Source organism: Plectropomus leopardus, chromosome 13 (genome assembly GCF_008729295.1).
Source record: "Plectropomus leopardus isolate mb chromosome 13, YSFRI_Pleo_2.0, whole genome shotgun sequence".
NCBI classification, from domain to species: Eukaryota; Metazoa; Chordata; class Actinopteri; order Perciformes; family Serranidae; genus Plectropomus; species Plectropomus leopardus.
In genome coordinates, this window is record NC_056475.1 from 9,114,958 (window position 1) to 9,135,023 (window position 20,066).

Here is a 20,066-nt window from a genome sequence, read left to right on the forward strand (position 1 = left end):
ACCATCCCAGATTGATATCTAGCAGTGTAACAGTATCATTTCCTTTCTCACTTGTGCCATTGCCATCTCTCTGTGTCACTTCCTCTCCCTTTTTGGCTTTTCAAGTGCCCTTCTTTTCCTTCTGGGGGCATTTGGCATTTATAGGGCCTTTTAATCACTCACTGCTTGCCAAGGGGCTGTCATTCCGCCTTTAGTTTCCAGGGTCTCTCAACAAATTCGAACCACTACAACGGCTATCATGACTTCTTCAACCCTATTGCTGTTTTTTTTTTTCACATCTCCATTTTTTACCACTCTTCCTGTCAGGTTTCAAGGATGTTTTGTAGCAATTAATAGTCACTGAAGCCACAGTAGACTTCATAGCTTAATAACTCCTGTAGCCACCGCCACAAGACCCGCCATAATCTCTCTCTCTCTGTCTGTCTCGGTCTCATCCCCGCTCCGTCTCTCCCTAGCCCTCTCGAGGCACAAAAGAGAGCTGTAAATCAATTTGCATTCGACATCTGACATCAATCAGTCATGTTTTGGGAGAGTGGCACCACCTCCTCCTCTGTGGCTTTGTTGAGAGACGCTAAGATGGATGGCTGTCATCTTGCCCAAGTTGAGCAGATCTCTTATCAAGGGCATTGTTTCCCCAAGAATGCACTTGGCTGATCACTCTGCGCCACCTGACTCGTCGACGGAGACTCTGAAATCCTTCTGTTTGACGTTGTCTTGTTTTTGCCTGCCAGAAGCAAACACTCATCTGAGAATAGAATCGTGTGCTTTTCCTGTGCAACTTTGGGGTGTATTTTTTTCAGCTTTGCATTAACGTGTTCAACGTCAAATATAGAAACTTGTTTATCAAACCAAATATTTTTCATTTGGTTAAAGAGTTTCTTACCAGTTTTGATTTAACCTGACCGCAGCAGTATTGTCTAAACAGAAACTCTCTTTTTTGGAGCCTCGCTGTGAGAATGAGCAACAGTTTTGGAAGATCAAATGTGCCAAATCTGAAACAGCACCAACTTGACAAACAGTCATTACAATCATGGGTGTGTACCTTTGTGAACCTCACTCAAGGCGAGGTATTTGAAGTTCTCGGGAGGCTTAAGGCGCTGTGGCAGTTGTTTGGCAATTCGTGTCACCTTAATTGCTTTAGAGCACTTTCAGATATCTCTCAAGAATAATATGCTTTGTACTGAGCCGTGGGGTCTTTGAGGATTTCGTAACAGAGAGAGTCGTGGGGCTAGACTTTCCGTTGTCAGATGTTATTTAGTTACCTAACCTTCGAGGCCTTTACCTCGTAATCAAATATTGAACCTTAGTCTTGTCTGACCTTGTGCGCTTAAACTATGTAACAGCCTAATGACTGTCTTTCTGGTTAAAAGACAATTCATTGCTGATTAGATTTTGCTTCAAGCTACACATCACCTTATAGATTAGGGAGCACCAGTCAAAAACCGGCTCATAAATGGTTCATAACGCTAAGTAGCTGTCTTGTGTGTTTGCCTGTATAAATCATTCTATTTCACTTTATAGCTTCTTATCCATCTGCAGCACTTGAGATGTAGGTAGCTGATAATGCCTTTGCTTAAATAGCATCTTGTGATTTACAGCACCATGTCATGGTCTGATGCTCCCCTGCAGAAAAAAAAAAATTGTTGTAGTTGGACAGCTTGTTACACTGATGGTTATTGTTATGTGCTGATGTTATGACTGATGGAGTGTGACATTTTCTCAAATTGCAAAAGGCCGAATCTTTTTTCTGTTGAAATTCAAAGCTGAAAGAGCTGTAAATAAATAAAAAAGCCACTTTGATAGGAACACAAGCATGATGCACGTTAGAGTCCAGACAGTAAAATGTTTGTTTTTTCTCTTTGTCAACAGGAAGATGCACAGTGGAATGAAGACCTACGGCTGTGAGCTGTGTGGAAAGAGCTTCCTGGACAGTCTCCGTCTACGGATGCATTTGCTGTCTCATTCAGGTAAAGAAATCAAACTAACCCAAAAAGCACAACCATGCAATATAATCACTGTTGAGTTAGCAGTGCCTCCTGTTTTCATTGCAGGGTTTACTGCTCATTGTAGGGAATGAATGATGGGATTTCTTTCTCTGGGATTTTAAGACATGATATACCTTTTATGCATTCATTAATGCTGTTCTTTACAATTATATTTTTATATCATATGCAGAGTTTCATTCTGAGTAAAACAGTTAAGTTAAAGGTATACTGTGCACGATTTTTCTAAAAAAAAAAAAAAAAAAAGAGTATTTTGTAAGGAGTTTAAACATCTGTCTGACTGTCAATTAAATACTGTCGCAACCATGCGAGAAGCAGGCCAGATCTTGTGTAGTTAAGATCAAAATGAAGGTTAAGTTTGTAGATGGTTGTGGTCCAAGCAAGGGCACCAGAAGTAGGGGGGTTAGGATGTTTTTTCTGATGTTTTATGATGTATAGACAATATCTATACAGATATAGAGGGCTCACTCTAAGGTAACACAAAACAAATCATCATCATCATGATAGTTATTCATCATCACGTTTACAAATCTGGGGTTGGCTTTCAGGTTTGCTGGCAAGCATGTCTGCAGTAACGGATCATTCCTGCATAGTATACCTTTAAGTATGTGATTCCAAACAAATGAGTTAAAAGCACTGTCATGGTCCTTTACAGGGATAGTGAATCTCTTTTTTAGTAGATTTATGCCCTGAAACAAGGCCTCACTCAAGCCTTTACTCTTGGAGCTGACACATTCAGTTTACAAGCATTAACAGGTTCAATTTGATATACTATGAACTCATGGTTTAGCACACACTGAACACATTTTAACATGCATTTACAACCAATGTCTGCAGCCTGAGAGTAGACTGGGCCTTTCACACAATTTGTCTCACTATAAATGCACTACTTTTAAATATGTGAATGTGGAGCATAACCCAATTTCACTGATTTATGGATCAAAAAACTCTTGAGCTCAGTAAAGTTGTGCAGCTCTGGGGAACTTAACCAAAGAGGTGCCTGCACATCATCATCCTGTCACCCTACACCTCTGTGACATTAGAGGTCTGAAAGGCAGTACAAGTCAGAACACAGGACACATTGATTGGTCCAGTTTGACACTGCTACACCTACCCCCAAACATACAAACACACATGCACACACACACACACCACAGCAGTCCCTGTTCGCTGAGCCTACTTAGCACAGCACTGTTTTAATGGCATGGACCGTCTTTTATAGGCAGCAAAGAGCTCCTCATTCCTAAAGCCCTAAGTGCAGATGGTTTATTGAGACACTGTAAAAGCCATGGGACCTCTGAGGGAACCCCTTCTGCACACACACACACACACACACACACACACACACACACACACACACACGCACACACACACACACACACACACACACACACACACACGCGCGCGCACACACACGCGCGCACACTCAAAACTCCAAACTCAAATCCATGTGTTGATGTTGGCGCAGAAATTTAGCCCTCTGTTCAGTACCCTGTATGTTTTCCAATGGGACACAGTAAGTGGTCTCAATTGTCTGCTTGGCATTATTGTTGTCATTGCAGTTGGTGGTAGGAAAGCACCCCACCCACCCACTCCCCCAGACAACTACTGTCAGTAGGCAGAGAACGATAATTGCCAGGATCATTTGTTTGTTCGTATCTCACCAAAACTTAAACAATGACTGAGATGGATGCTGACACTCCTGCTATGTTGTGACAAAGATGAATGACAAATTCACGCTGTGCCAGTGAATTGGCTCAGCACACAACCCAGCGTGTCAAAAACAAAAGTTGCTCTGAGGAAATATTCGCTGTTTATTTTAGAATTACACCCCATTTCCACAGTCCCTGCTGCAAATGCTGCTCCCCCTTCACGCTCGCTTGTCAAAGCTGAAAGACGGGAGCTCTGTCAGAGAAACGTATTGATACAGACTGTTTTGCAGAATGAGTTTCGCAGTGCGTGCCCCACCATGTGCTCCACCTGAGCTCCATCAGACATAGCCTCCAGCCCTAAAGCCTCTGTCCTGGAGCTGGCTCTTATCTTGTGTAACATAATATTGTGCATTTCTGCTGCAAAAGTAAGTCAAAGTGTTTAGTCAGGAGTTATGACAAAGTGGAAGCTCAGGGTGAGTCAAGGTAATCTTGTGCTCAGATGCATATTGCCTGTTGCTGAAGTGTGCGTGCATGCGTACATGTGCACACACAGAGAGCATGCAGCTCTCTGCATGCTCCAGTGGAGTTTCGCCTTAAAGTGCCACGCTCTGACTTCTAACATGGATCTAAGTTAACCTAACTGCATTTGGTGTTTTACTGAATTTGGAATTTGTCTATTGTGTTAGTTGTAGTACTGAACACCATTATTTATTATTTATTATTAATTACTTATTACTGTCACCTTCTAATAAATGAAAGCAATCATGTAGTAGTAGAACTAGTATTGGTGTACAAGAACAAATAGCAGTCGGAATAATAATTCAATGCAAATGTAGCTGTATAGCACCATGTCATAAACAAGCAATGCAGGGTGCTTTACATAAGAACAAAATAGAACAACAAAAATGTGCAAATAAGCAACCATGCATGCGTATAAATAAAATTTACAGAAACATACACAAATACAAACCATAATACTGCACAAATGTGGTATGGTCATTTAAAAAACGCTTGAGGTAAAAGGAAGGTCTTTAGTTTGGCTTTAACACAGAACACAGTGTCAGAGCCAGGCTAAGCTCAGCAGTCAAACTCTTCCATCCTTGAGGTGCATAAATACTGAATGCCATCTTAGCAGACTCTGAAAGTGCTTTAGGCACATTGGGGATATTCCACCTTGTGACCGGAGAGATCAACTGGGGTTACAAACTGACAGCATATCTGAGATGTACTGCAAGCCAGACCAGCAAGTGCTTTGTAAACCAAAAGGAGGATTTTGAATTATAATCTAAAAACAACAGGTAACCAATTATAGTATCAGAGTACAAGAGTTATTTAGTATGACATTTTTGCCCTGACTTTGAGTTCTGGATATGTTGTAATGTATGGATTGTTTTATTTGGAGGATTTTTTAACAGAGAATTACAATAATTTAGCCTGTTCATGACAAAAACATGCATGGGGTTTTTTTATTTTCACATTTTTTAACCTAAGAGTACATTCTTATTGCTTTGTTGCTTCTCCTGCCTAGAGAACGCTGAAGCCCTCTTATTTTGTCGCCATTGCACATGCATGAGTTTCTCTTAGTCAGTTTGAGAAAAATAGCCTCTGATTCAGGTAAAGTTTGGCTGAAAACGTCAACCCTGTGGATGATATTGAAAGCAGTAGCAGGTGTCTTCACAGTATTTGAGGTTGTACAAATAATAGTCATGAGGTAGTGGTAATGATATTTGTAGTAGCAGTATAATACAAGTAGCTTTGGACAAATAAACTATTTGGAGAAAGTAAGGCTTGTGGCAGAGGAGGCCTCCTTCTGTCAACATCTGCTATTATGTGATAGTTTGAACTTGAATATTTTGATCACCTTATTTAGATCCGTTGGAATATGTACCTTTAACATCATAGGAGCAACATGAGAAAAAATTAAACATGATAAACAGCAAAAAAGTTTATTTTCACAGCACTCAGTAATTTAAAAGGGCCAAACAGACTAAAAGCGTACTAAACTAAAGAAATGTTAAATGCTGCCTTTTGCAACAAAAAAGGACTAAAAAAAGGACATTAATGGTTTCATATTTTGCCATTAATTCTTTCAGTGAAATTTTAAAAGCTGTTCTATGTTTAATTCTGAAGGAGGATGGTTTAGTTGTGGAAGGACACGAAAGAAAAAGGGTGACAGGTACATGGGTCGTTGGTATTTTAAGACCTAAGATTGTAGCTTTTTAATAAATGAGTGTGAAAAAGAGTGTGAAATGATTTGGATGAAAATCAGAACATAAATACAGTCTTCCAGGAGGTGTTTGTGTTTGCTTAGACCACACTGAGGTAATCATTATCTGAGTTGATTTTCACTGTAGTAGATAATTTGTAAGTTTTTTATGATATCAACAGGTTAATAATAACTCACAATTTGTACCCACTGACATGAGGTGAAAACTCTGCTGATAGGAGATCAAATGGAAAAAAGAGCATTGAAAACTCGAGGAAGAACCACATACGCCACCTTGAGAAAGGCAACCAAGCGGAAGATGTGGGCAGTGTATTTTTAGCAACAGTGGCAGCAAGTGCACAAACTTTTTTTCTTTCGTTCTCTTTTTTCCTCTTTCCAAGCGGGGCTGTGTTGACGCACGACATCAACCTGTACTGTTACACACATCAGTGTTGATTCATAGCCGCTTTGGTCTGGCGTAAAAGGCAAGACAAGCGCTTCTGTCAAGACGGGCGACGGTTAGGGAAGAGACAGCGCTGAGGCAAAGCTTCTTTGATAGTTTTTGTTGTCTTTTTTTTTTTGTTGCACTTTTTCATTTTTTTCCCTCCTCCACCTCCACCTCCACCGTTTGACTTTCAAGGCTTTTCTCGGTCTGACGCCACGTCTCGATTTTTATCGTGTCTCTCTGTAATGATGACACTTCACCGAGTCCCAAAACCCTCAACCCTCAGCCCCTCCTCCCTCCCTCCTCCTCCACCGTCGCCGCCATCATCCTTCAGCTCGCTTCAGAAAAGACAGAATATTGGGGAGATGAAGCGAGAGAGTGGAGAGGCTTTTTGGTATGCGCAGCGTGTCGTGGATGTGGAGTGTTTCAGACGCCGCTGCTGCTGCTGCCTCCTCCCTCCTCTCTGCTTTCCACTCTGTCTCTCACTCTCTGTCTGTCTGTCTGTCTGTCTGTCTATCCGTCTGTCTCTCTGTGCTTGTTGTACGGAGGATTTGGCGGCTCGCCAGTCTGGGCTGCCTGCCACCACTGAGGGTACAGTATGTACAGTCTACCTTGTGCCAGCTATTTATTTTTTTTCCTCCCGTCTCGTTCTGTCTCAGTCCTCTCTCCACGTTGTTTTTTTTTTTTTTTTTTTAATCTCCGCCTGACGTTTAGTGTTTGACAGTGTTTGCTGAGCCAAAGCCTGCAGATGGGGGTTAGAGCAGGGTGGAGAGCTGTGACTCAGCCCCTTTTGGGTGCATTTTGAGGTCCTAGATGTTGTTTTCTTCAAATGATAGAAGCACTTTTATACTGCTGTTTTGTGTAAACTTTGAGCAATGTGTTATAAAAAGATCTCCCAATAAAAAGAAAAAAAAAATAAGAATACTTAAAATTGTTTTTAATCTCTGTCTTTAAACAGCAGTTAAACCACAATGAAACCCCAAAATACTTAGTTATTCTTAAATTTATCAAAACTTGGACTGAATGCTGCACCCTTATACTTCTTTTGTGCTGAGCAAAATGCGTCTAAGTGTCATAAATTGTCGGGTATACATAATTTTCTTTACTCATTACCTGATCTGACAGTTTCTGATTTAAATCATAATTAATTCCAGTTGCCAGAAGAAAATGTTGGCTTTGTATATTTCTGCACACTATGAATACTTTATGTTTCATACAAATCATTGAGGTTCCTAAAGTACCATGGTATATAAACTGACTCTGTTATCTTTAGGTGGAGGCAATGGTGGATTGCAGGATGCCAGGCCGCAGTGCATTGTTTGAGACCAACAACAAAACCAGTTGTTTTTGAGTGAATTATGACTGTATTTCCTACAGCTTTTAAGCCATTAAACGTGTATTTTTTAGCAGCCTGTTGTGCTTTTGAGCATAGTGCCACGAAAAGCAGTTGTTTTTTGACTGAGACATCGCTGTGTTTCCTGCCGGGTATAGTGCTATGAGTGGTTGTTTTTACTGAGCCATTGAGGGCTCCAGCCATGATTGTATCACCAAAATCAGGTCTTTTTAAGCCCAAACCCGATCTTTTCTTAATCATAACAAAGTGGTTTTAGTACCTAAATGTAAGACATTGCATTGTTGAAACATGAGGGAAAGTAAAGTTTCATGGTATCCATCACAAAATTTAACGTACGTATCTCTGGTTTACTGAAACGAACAATGCCACCTTTTTTCTCTGGCGACAGGGTTGCATAATTTGTCCATTTTCAACTGTCTATTATTTATTTGAAATTATTTTATGTGTCCTAGGTTAAAGAACATTTGACAAACTTCAGCTTCTTTTGAGAATGGCTTGTTTAAAGCCATGTTCACACTTGACAAAAATATAGAAGAAAGTAAGAGGAAGTACTTTAATGGATCTAAAAAATGAATCCTGTGTTTAAACTCTTAGCAGTTGAATAGAAAAGTTCAAACAATACCCAGCACTAATCAAAACATGACAAAAGAATCACTTGAGGTCAAGGGCTTCAACAGACACAGCATCGTATTTTTAATTTGTTGTCTAGCAGCTTTGTATCAGTTAAACTGTATTTTATCCACTGTATTTAAAATAATCTCTTTAAATCAAACCCAAGAGTTTTTTGTGTGTGTGTGTGTGTGTGTGTGTGTGTGCATAAGAGAGGGAGAGTACGATTGTGCGCGTGTGTGGAAGCTAATCAAACAAGACCAGACCAGACTGATATGATTCACAGTTTGTTTTCCGAGCGAGCCGATGCAGCATAATAAGATTACCAATAAGACTCTCCCTGAACACCCGTATCGCCATCTCCGTTACCACCAACTTTTCATCTCGCTGCCTTTATATCTTAAGAGTGTTAATCCCCCATTTACAGTGTGTATACATAGTAAAGAGTTCCTGGATTAGGCAGCCGAGTGTGCATGTGAGACCTGAAGCACTTTTTTTTAAGCACATTAAAAAAAGATTCATCTTTATTTAACCAGCAGTCGCAGGCTAAGTGTGTTGCTCAAGGGCACATTGTGATGATGTATGAATGGAGAGATGGTCTCAGTAATGTTTCGCCTTGTAGTAAAGGAACCAAACTGTATTTAAGTTTAGAGTGTTGTGGATTACCTGTCTGTACTTCACCCTTTTTCTATGCTACATAGATGAACAGAGGACCTTTGGATAATATTTACAGTATTTCTTGCAGATCTTCAGATGCACTGACCAGCCGATTGGGCTTTTTAATATATTGCTTTATTTCTCAGTTGAGTTCATTAGAGACACCTTTTGGCTGGTTTTCCACGAGCCTCTAAGGATTTATATAGAGTGCTCTGCAAAACGGAAACATTATATTGCAATCTCAGATATTTTTTCATAAAGGTTGGTGGGTCGTGTCTCAGTGCTCATTTAATTCCATTTTAAAGGGACAGTTCACCACAAAAATCAAAAATATTTTACCTGTAGTGCTATTTATCACTCTAGATTGTTTCATTTGCAGTGTTGCAAAGCAGAAACTGGGTGGTGATTTCTAAAAAAAGACAATGCTATTGAGTTTTTCAAATGTTATTTTTGGGCTCTTTTAAAACCACAGGCAAAGTTCCATCTAATAACATTAAATTGGAGAAAAGGCAGACATCTCTTTGGTTGATATCTCCAACACTTGGCAACTCACACCAAAACAATAGATTGATAACAATTTATAAGTTGCACTAACAACAAAAGAATGAGTTTTTAGATTTTGAGGTGAACTGTCCCTTTACGTTTCTTCATTCATTGATAGTCAAAAAGGTAAAGTTCGGTATTAATATAGTTTGTTTATTTATTTTTTTAACATCATACTTTGGATATTCCCTGTGCCATACAAGAAAATACTCGTAACTTTAAGGTGTAAATTATTTAGGAAAACAAAAAAGGGATTAAAACATGTTTATACTCTATAAACAATACATGCAGGTATTATAAAGATGGTGTTCGTATAATATTAGCACAGTTAAGCTCACTTGTAGGTAAGCTGTCACTGGAAACATTAAAAACACTAAATTTTAACAAAGTGATTGTTTGGTTAGCACTCAGCAGCTCCACATACAGTTAGTCTTTGTTATAATCTGCAGTCAAAAGTTGTAGTCGCTAACCAGAGCAATCATTGATGGAAATATGACTTTACATGATAATCTCCTGGCATTTGGGGTCATATTCAAGCAGTGTGTGATGGTGTGTCACTCAGGCTTCATCAGTTTGGAATGCCCGTGTTTGGTTTGTGCATTAGTCAGCCAGTACAGTGTATTTCCACAGTGACGTTTGCAGTTTAGAATAGTGTTTCTGACCAGCCCTGTAGGGAATTTGTTTTTTACGACACCTCAGTTGGTAGCACAGCATTAAGTTCACTGTTGGTTGAGCTGTTGTGGTTGTATAATAAAAAACAACAGCTGGATAGGTGGTTTACTAACTGTAAAGCCAGCATGCGAATAAGTCCCTTATTTTGGGAAAAAAAAATTGTGTACGGTGGTTAACAGCAAGACAAAAATATTTTTTAATTCTGTTTGAATTGTGCTATGAATTACACATATGATGTTTGTTTATTTAAAATATCATTTTAGAAGTTAAGACAGTTGCAGTTTGTCATAAAACTGTTGAAATGTTAGACTGTGAACAATTTATTATTAGAGACTGCACACCCAAAAGTTATGTAAGTGACGCCATAACTTTCTCTTTTGCTGAAGTTATGATTCCAGGATGCTCATGCAATTAAACCTCCTTTCGCCTAGCTGCACCCTTCAGCATGACCAGACTTGTCGTAATTTTCACCTCTTTTAATACTTTTCCTTTTGTTCTGCAAGAGCAAAATCAAATGTGCCACATTTAATGGTCATGTTGCTGGTGGTTACGTATATTGTGCAAGATAAGATGTAGTTCAATGAGCAATTTAACACCAAGCAGCAACCCACAAGGATGAAAAATGAAGCCTGTGTGGAAGTGTCAGAAATTGTAGTTCATCAAATGGCCACTTGAGGCTGGCTACAAAACAGCTAATCCCCATAGACCCCCATGTTAAAATGCCCAACAGAGCAGTTGAAATAGACATGTTTACAACATGGTACGAAAAACGGTTTTGGTCTTCATACCTAATTTCAGCAGTCATGACAACCATTTACATTTTATTAAGGCCCTAAGTCACTTGAGTGAGAGGCTGTCTGCGTGGTATTAGCACAGTCTGTGAGTCAGATCCAACCCTGGCTCCTCCATAGCCTGAACCTTGCGTCCAAATATGGTCACTGCGGGCTTCAAATATGAATGCCGAACTTAAACATTCAAAATTCAGCCCACAAACCAATGGGTGATATCACGGTAGCTATGTCCTTTATTTTTACATCAATTAATTGTGCTACGACAAACTGTAACTTCACTGACTTGCAAGATTATCTTTAAAATTGGCAGACTTAGGTTTAATTCATGGCACAATTCTAAGATGATCAAAAAAATGATGGAATTTTTTAAATTGGATGTATTTTTTTTAATTTAATATGTTATTCCAAATTGATGAGACATGGGGGTGTGCACAATACTGTGCACAGTAGGTGTTTGTGCACATGAGTAACATTTAACTTGTTCAATACTTGATCTGACCGGAGCTTTACACATTAACTAACATTATATTAAATGTGCCAGATTTAGCCACAAGTTCAGTATCCTGACGTCTCTGACCAGATGTTCATCTTGGCGCCCTGAAATTAAAAGCTTTGTTCCAATCTGATCCCCGTCTGATTCCAGTCTGAGTGTGGGAGTTAAATGCCCACGTAAACGTCCAGAGCATTTAGATGAGGGAGAAATGCAAAGAATTTGGATATGAACACGGCGAGGCGGGAGGGCTGCTTTCCAATTGCTCTTTGTCTGTGTTTCTATCTCCGTGGCGTTTGTTTGGCTGTTTGGCTGGTCGGCCGGTCGGCTGTTTTGGCGTTGTGCCGGCTCTTCCCTCACAGTGATGACGACATATTTGTGCCGGCAGGTCTGGATGTTCTGCCAGCATTCCAGCATTTATGATCGTTCGCAGATGTGAGTCCAGGAACACACTGTACTGTACCCAAACCCAGAAATTAATGAAACTTGACTGCCTTCCAGGCCACAAATTCCTAAATGTGGGTGTGTATGTGTGTGTCTGACGCTCTGTGTGTGTATGCATGAGTGAGGAGAGAGACAGGAGACTCAGGGGAGGGAGGGGTGGCAGGGGGGAAAGTGCTATTAAAAGCAAGTAGTAGGAAAAGAAGTAGTTCAGACAAAAAAAATAAAAGTATGGCCCAAGTGTTAAGCGGTTTGCATGTACATTTTTTTACCACAGCTGATGTTCTGTCCTGCATGCGTGCACGCACACACAGAAATACACACAAATACCACACACACACACACACACACACACTGCTATTTCCCCTGGTACATTAACACAAGATGACAGACAGACAGAGTGGATAAACAGCAGTAGCTCATGCTTTAGTAGCATAACATTACTCCGTCTCTGCGTCCTAAAGCTCCCCCTTCCCGTGCACTTCTTGTAATACTTCCCCCGACCTGTTGATTTACTGTTCCAAACGCCACTGGGATTATGCAGCTGGACAAATCTCAGCTGGCTTATATTACATGAGAGGAGTGCACGTCAGGGACAGGCAAGTGAGAGGTGATACAACACAGGGGTCAACTTCTAATACTGTAGCACCAGCCATCACTGTCAGACTAATATGTTTATTTCCCTAGCAGAGACAGGGGGGCACGGGGAGGGGGTGGAGCAATGGTGGGTGTACTTATTAGACCTCTGTTCAGAGCAAATGTGACTTCATTGGAAACGTGTTTCTCTGAGCAGCTGCCCTCCTTAGCCAGAACTCAGTGTACCTGTGCTGTGGGCTTCTTGGAAAAACAGTGGTTTTAGGGGAATAAAACATAAAAATAGCCAGGCCAAAAAAGTATGTGAGTGATGGTCCTCTGTGTGATAGAGTCTCTGGCTGAACAGGTTGACAGCTCTGTGTCTGGAAGCACACTCAGACTCGATGGCCAGTAGCCTTAAATGTCATTTTACTTGGCATGGTTCTAGCTGATACCTGTAGCTGCCTTCCTGGAACAGGCTGTTTGGGTATTATCTGTTACTCGCACTGCTGAGAGACGTGTCACTTACCAGCAAAGGGTGTCTCACTGTCTAATAATATGTTTTCTGGCATGCTGTTGCAGAGCAGTTGCGTACATACAACTCATTGCTTTGGCATTAAACTGCATTTATAAGTGCTTAAGTATGTGAAGCATTTTTTTAGCTAGGCTCATATATGGCGATGTTGGCTTGTCCTTCTGCCAACTCATTTGTCCTAAAATGTGGGCACTTTCCGTTTCCAGTATAAGTAACTCTTTACAAGAGATTTCATCAAGTCACAGTTTTGTGGAACAGCATCTAACCAAAAGTTTGGCTCTAAATACACATGCAAAATAAAAAAATAAATAAGAATTTACTTGGCTGATAGAATTTTGCACATTAAGCCCACAACCACACTAATGTATTTTAGTTTTAAAATGCATAACTATCGGTACGTTTATGCCTATTATCAATTTAGAACCCCTAAACAGAGAACTTTGAAAATGCTACTGACCATTTTTTTAAAATAAAAAACGCAGAAAGAGACATTTGAAAACAATTCCCTAGACATCTACTTTTGCTTCTTAATCAGGTCGTATAAGTCAGACCTTTGAAGTCAAAACATTTTAGCTAGGTCTACATACCTTTTGTGATTTCATCCCTCTTGTGTAGTTACTCTTTTCCTATTACCAGGGCTTCTTTTGGCGATGGATAATGCTCCCCTTACTGCCTTAGTATGACATAATATTTGCTTTGTAACGACTCAGTAACTGTTTCTCACCACCTTGCCGGCCTCATTCTCATGAGTTACATTCAATAACAGTTCTAACTCGAAATTGGTCCAAGCAAAAAAATTTCTGGTCTTACTTTTCGCCATCCTTGTGATATTTTCGGTAACTAACCAACCAGCCGCAGGGTAGACAATCTGAAAAAAAATAAATAAATAAAAAATACTAGCTTCCATGTTGTGTGAGTTGCATTGCAAAACCCCAAAATACAGTTACCATGAACAAACAAGGATAAGATCTGACAAAATATTTCTACTGATAGCGCCAGAGTTTGCCCTCTTCCTGTTTTGTTTTTGCAACCGATAAAAATAAAAGTAGAAAAGAAAATAAAGTACATATTATTAATGCTCCAGTGTGTAGGGCGCAGGGATATGTATTAAAAGAACTGGTCGTAATATACATTTTTATTGTCTTATAATCACCAGAAAATAATTGTGTTTTTGTTACCTTAGAATGAGCCATTTAAATCTACATACAGAACAGTTTCTCATGCATGTAGTCAACCATGTTTTTTACAACAGTAACCGTAAGGGACAAATCAAACACAGATGAGCCATTCGCATTTTCATATTGGCAACAATAGTTCCCCTGCATGCTTCACACACGGGAGAAGTGACATTTACAAGTCTACTTGTTTCAGTGGTCAAAATCGGCTAATAACAGCTACAAATACATATACTTTTATTCATGTGCTCAGCAGAACCTCTGCAATAAGTAATACTGTTTAGAATTGTGCATGTCAGCTCAACTCTTCTTTACAAGATGTGAACGAGATGAATCCTTCCTCGAGCATAAATACTTCTAATAAAATAATCCCACAAGTAATCACCTTTTGTCAAACAAGCCGCTCTTGCAGATTAGTTTGTAATCAAGTTACTGCAGTCCTTTTCCTTTTGGTATCGGTTACCCCCAAAGCCTGTCAGTCAAAAAGTTAGATAGGGAAGCTCAAAGTTGACTTTTCAGCCCTCTCTATTTTCAGACAAGAAGAAAAAACAGGAGGACTTGATCTTATTCCTTTTATTACAGGGATATTGCAGCTTTAAATCCTTTTGGTTGCTAAGTAGCGAGTGCCCCTGTGCTCCCTTAATGGGCCTGATTTGGTATTCCGCTCTGATGCCAAGTCTTATTTTTGTATGCGAGACAAAGTGTTTTGATGGAGGGTGATTGCTGAAACGTCTGTGTGTCTACCAAAGGCTGTTTTTTTTTTTTTTTTTTTTTTTGGTGGAGAGTGAGAGTTTTATGGCCTCTCACAGTACAGTACACTTTGTGCCTTCTGCTCAAAACAAGAACACAGTCGATTGAATTTTGGATTCGCTTCATCATCCCTCCCTCCTCCCAGCAGCTTTGTTGTCAGCGAGCAGCATGTGTGTGTGTATGTGTCTGAGAGAAAAAGATGTGAGTGCACGCTGTGTGTGCTTGATGCATGTGCATGTGTGTGTGTCTGTGTGTGTGTGTGTGTGTGTGTGTGTGTGTGCCACGGTAAAAGTCAATTATTGCAAAAGACTGCCAATTAATTTGCTCTCCTGGAAATTCGAATGATACTGTAGAGCGCACACACTCCCGAACACATGTGTACACACAAATCGAGCTCATACACTCTCACTTACGCACCAACATGCGGTAAACCACACGCGCACACACACACTCTGCTCACCATTAACTTGAAAGGAGGGAGAAGATGCACAGGCTGCAGACATTTGTTTGCTCCAGAGTGTGATGTTAAATCAGGTCGTGCGTGCATATGTGTGTGTGTGTGTGTGTGTGTGTGTGTGTGTGTGTGTGTGTGTGTGTGTGTGTGTTTGGGGGGCTCTTATATATACTGGCTGAATAGTGAACATTGCTCAAGGGGGCTAAAGCAGGATCAGGTGGAATTGCTCAGTCTAGTCTCCAGGTATTCTGGGAGTGTCTTTTTTTAGGCAAAGGGTCCTTCAGACTGTCTCGGGGCATCTGGATGACAGAAGGGCAGAGCTGATTGTGAATCCTCCGTTGCACTAATCTGGACACAGAAAGTCTTGGTTTCAGAGCAATTGCCAGATACTGACATCATCATCATCATCATAATCATATTCCCCAGCTAAAATTTCTACTCCAAGTTACCAAATAAATGTAATAGCCATTATAGAACAGTGCAGTCAAATGCCAAGTTTTAGACCTGGTGTTTAATACAGTGTATTTTCAACCTGTCGTCATACAGTGATTTGTATGATATCTTGTGAGAAAGGACATACAATGGTTTGTGTGATATCTAATAAAATAGCACCTAGCGAATGGTGTCGACAAACAATGTATGTAACTTCAGTTACATACTCAACACAAAGTTCTGTGTGTTAGGTTTAGGAAAATCAGCATGGTTGGGCATTGTAAAGTTACGTAGGTTAGGTTAAGGGAAAGAAGCATAGTTTGGATTCGTAAAGTTACGTAGGTTAGATTTAAGAGCAGAACCATGGTTTGGCATTATAAATTTGCATAGCTTTTAGGGTTAGGTTTGCTATCATAAAGTTATGTAGGTTAGATTTAAGAGCAGAACCATGGTTTGGCATTATAAATTTGCATAGCTTTTAGGGTTAGGTTTGCTATCATAAAGTTATGTAGGTTAAATTTAAGAAAAGAACCATGTTTGGGCTTTGTGAAGTTATGTAGGCTAGGTTTAGAAAAATAGGCTTGGTTGGGAAATTTCAAGTTACATGGGTTAAGTTTAGGAGGAGAAACATAAAATAAGAGAAGAGTTTATTATGCATTTATATGGGACACAAACAGCGATCTCCTGTGCAAAAGTTCTGTGTTTTGTGACCCATCCATCTTCATAACCTGTCCTCCTTACGCAAACTTCACATCTTTATACCACTTCCTTACGTCAGTGCATTGGTTCAGTGATTGCAGACTTTCTGATTATGTAGCTTTTACACAAATAACAGGCTCATCTTTATGTGTTGTATACAAATTGTACTGCATTATGTTTCGTACAAACAGTGCATGAGAACAGGTTGTGTATGTTACATGTGACAAAGCCATCTGGCCTTTAATGCATTGCAAAATGAACATAGCACAACAAGAAAATGTATTTGCAAATACTGTATGCTCTTAGTTAAAAAGAAAAGAGAAACCACAGTTTACTGAGGGAAACTTCAGTTATGTAAAGACTAAAAGAGCGTGCATGTGAGGGTGTGTATGTGTGGCACTGGCAAGGTCCAGTTGTGCAGTTCTGTATAGCAATTAGTGGTATTTCCCACATTTGGAGGAGGTGCTGCTATGTGTGTCTGGACAGCACATGTTGATATAAAAATCCTGTCTGAATTGTGTTCTTGTTTTTGTATGTCTCCCTTTTGATCTGTAATTATCCTTTGCAAAGATATTCATCATTGAAGTTCTGTAATCATAATTCATTTTGTGAATGTGTGTGACAGTAGGCCATGCATGTACAGGTGTGTGTGCTGTCTGCATATGCATGTGTGAGACGGTGTGTGTGTGTGTGTGTGTGCGTGTGTGTGTGTGCGTGTGCGTGTGTGTGTATGAGGGGGTGGGGGGGGGGGGGGGGGTCATTAAAGGGTTTCTGAATGCATTACAAACACCCCCCTCCCAAAACAAAAGATTAAAAAGCAGTGGCTGTGATGAGAGGTGGGTAGTACAGGGGGGAGATAAGGTTGTGAGAGCAGAAGGCTAAATTTAAATCGTAATTGGCCGACTTCCACAAGCTTGTGGGCATTTTAATGAGTCATAATAACTTCATTTAAAACCAGCTGAGCAGAAAATAGATTGGAGAGGAGCCTGTGGCTAGTATGGATTTGTGTTGCTTTGTGCAAGTGTGTGCACGGGCGTGCGTGTGTTCAGCTTGACTGTAAAACCTACAGGCACACACACGCACACACACACACACACACAAAGTGCAGAAACGGACTGGTGCGACATTTATCCAGGACAGCTCACAGAATAACACTGAGCTGCTTTACATGCAGTGTTTGTTTGTCTGCTGATAGACCATAATGGCACATTTCTAATGTGATGATTGTGACCGTGTTTGTCAGACACACTAACTCGATAGTTACGACTAATTCTACAGGGGCTCAATATCTAAATAGTATCAAATGTGAAGATGAAAAAAGATCTGCAAAAGAGCAAATGTGAAAGAAAATGAGTTAATAAATTCCAGACCATGGTGCACCCCCACAGGTGTTTTTATTGTAACCTGGTTAGACCCGCTCTTTGTGGGCGTGTACAGTTTGATTGACATACTATACATCTGACCTGCTTGTTTTGTTGTAAATTTTACACTGTGACCAGTTACATCTTTATCATTAAAACTAGTGCAAAGTTTGGTGTCCTCACATAATCCTAACTTACTTTTGCTCCACTCTCCTTCAATCTAAGTTCAGGCCAAAAGGGCTGAAGCCATATTGGTTTGTACGAATTTATTATTAATTTTCTTTAAAAAAAAAAAAAAAAAAATGAAGTAGTTTTTGTAAATGCTGCTCAACAAACATGATCCCAATTTACCTGATGGGGAAACTTTGATTTAATATCAAATTGTTTAACTTTAAAAAGTCATGATTACGAAATCAAAGGTCAGATTAACACCAAACGTGGTACAGACATCCATCTATACTCACTCTACAAATTATTCTCAAAAATCTCTAAAGTCCGCCTCAGTAGGGGGCACCACAAGTTCCACTTCCATGTGCATGTAGGCCTGGCACAAATATGGCTATAAATCCATGATAGTTTATAGTAAATATAACCAGACTTGGTGAATATTTTTCATGAAACTGTTGAAACATGTTTTCAAAATTGACCAATTGGAGATGATGATGTTGCCAAAAAAGAACATGGCCCACAAGAGATTCGGTTGTAGATGAGTGAGCATCTGTCTGATTGTCATAAAAGGTGTAAGCTATCTTAAATGCAGGTGTTGTAAACTGTCAAACATCCATGTTGGACCGAACCGTGGAATCACTGCCGGCAGCTATATTTGCATTTTAAAATGCATACTGTATTACTAAAGGAAATAAAGGCCACTGCAGCTTCTGTCTATATTGATTAATTCATATATAGTACTGTAAAGCTGTCCCAGTGCCACAGACCTTGTCATGTGTGCTAATATTCAAACATGACATGTGATGTCTGTCCAAGGGTGGTGTGTCTTGTAAACTGTCCGCTCTGCTCTGAGTGCAGCTGAAGCTCTGTAGCTGTCAGCCTGCTGAACACTTCCTGTCACATCAAATCAAAGCTTTCTCTGACGATCCTCCCTGTGTATTGTTACCATCATCCACTCATGAGACAGACAGGGAGTCACACCTGGATGTGAAGTGAGACTTATTTCCGTAGACAGACAGTGTATGACAGACTCCTGCCAGAAAAAGAGTCAAACCACTGTTCCTGCTTGAAAAAATGCCTCAGATTTCTGCAGCATTATGCCCAACAGTATAACATTGTTCTGGTAAATGGTATAACAGTGTGTCATACATTCACGCTGCCTATTAGATTTTCACCACCACTTGTCGCAGTTTCTGTAATGAGCCCCTGGTATGCACTGACATCGACAGGAATGGAAGTCAGCCAATCAATTTTGACAGCTCTTTCATTGTGTCATGACAGTGTGTGTAATTAGGCAGGTTTTACATGAGTGTAGACAGTCACACACTTCTCTGTTCACATGTTTCTGTCCAGTCATTCTTTTGTCCTGCTTATGCCCAGGGTTTCAAATCAAGACTTTATTTAGTCCCATGTTAAATGTATGGCCAGAGAAATACATGTTTATTGTCTAACTTAACAGTCAGGTCATTGAACAATTGTTACTGTTCAACTGTCTGTCATTATTCTTCCCCCAGTAAAGACAACAAAAAACGCTAAAATCTTGTATTTATATTTTGCCTACTCTTAAATTATTTAATGAAATAAGACTTTAGCTCATTCTCATGGCAGTTTGTTCCAAATTTGCTGTAGCAAACTAAGATGTGTTTGTACATTTGAATGAAATGTCATTATGGCTTTTTTCTGCAAAGGATCTAGTTCCTGTTACAGTCCCAACAGGGAAAACAGAGTGGGGGGATTGTTTGTGACACAAATGGTAATAAAAGTAAATATTCTCTAAGGCACGACCTTTTATTGCATTATGTAAGTTGGCCAATAGCTCTGGGAAACTTTTTAGATCAATTTCGCAGCGCAGATTAGAAAGCTATGAATCCCATTTATGGAAGAGCTCCCTCATGAAATGCTCTTTGAAACTTTTATATTTTCGGATGAAGAGAGAATGAACCCGGCTAAGCAAAGATCTGCCGACGGCACTTTCATGTGGGGGGAAGAAAGAAAGCTAGAGAAAGTGAAAGGAGACAGAGCGAGCGAGGCAGAGGGAGAAGATAAAAGCACTCCC

The 20,066-nt window shown here is 40.0% G+C and overlaps 1 protein-coding gene across 1 annotated transcript in view; it reads left to right on the forward strand.

Annotated features, from left to right (window-relative positions):
• The window catches only part of zbtb16a (zinc finger and BTB domain containing 16a), a 178,619-nt gene that overhangs the window by 64,814 nt on the left and 93,739 nt on the right, over window positions 1-20,066 (forward strand). The window contains exon 3 of the mRNA XM_042500051.1: window positions 1,870-1,967. Within this exon, the coding sequence (XP_042355985.1) occupies window positions 1,870-1,967 (98 nt within the window). The remainder of the gene's footprint in view (window positions 1-1,869; window positions 1,968-20,066) is intronic.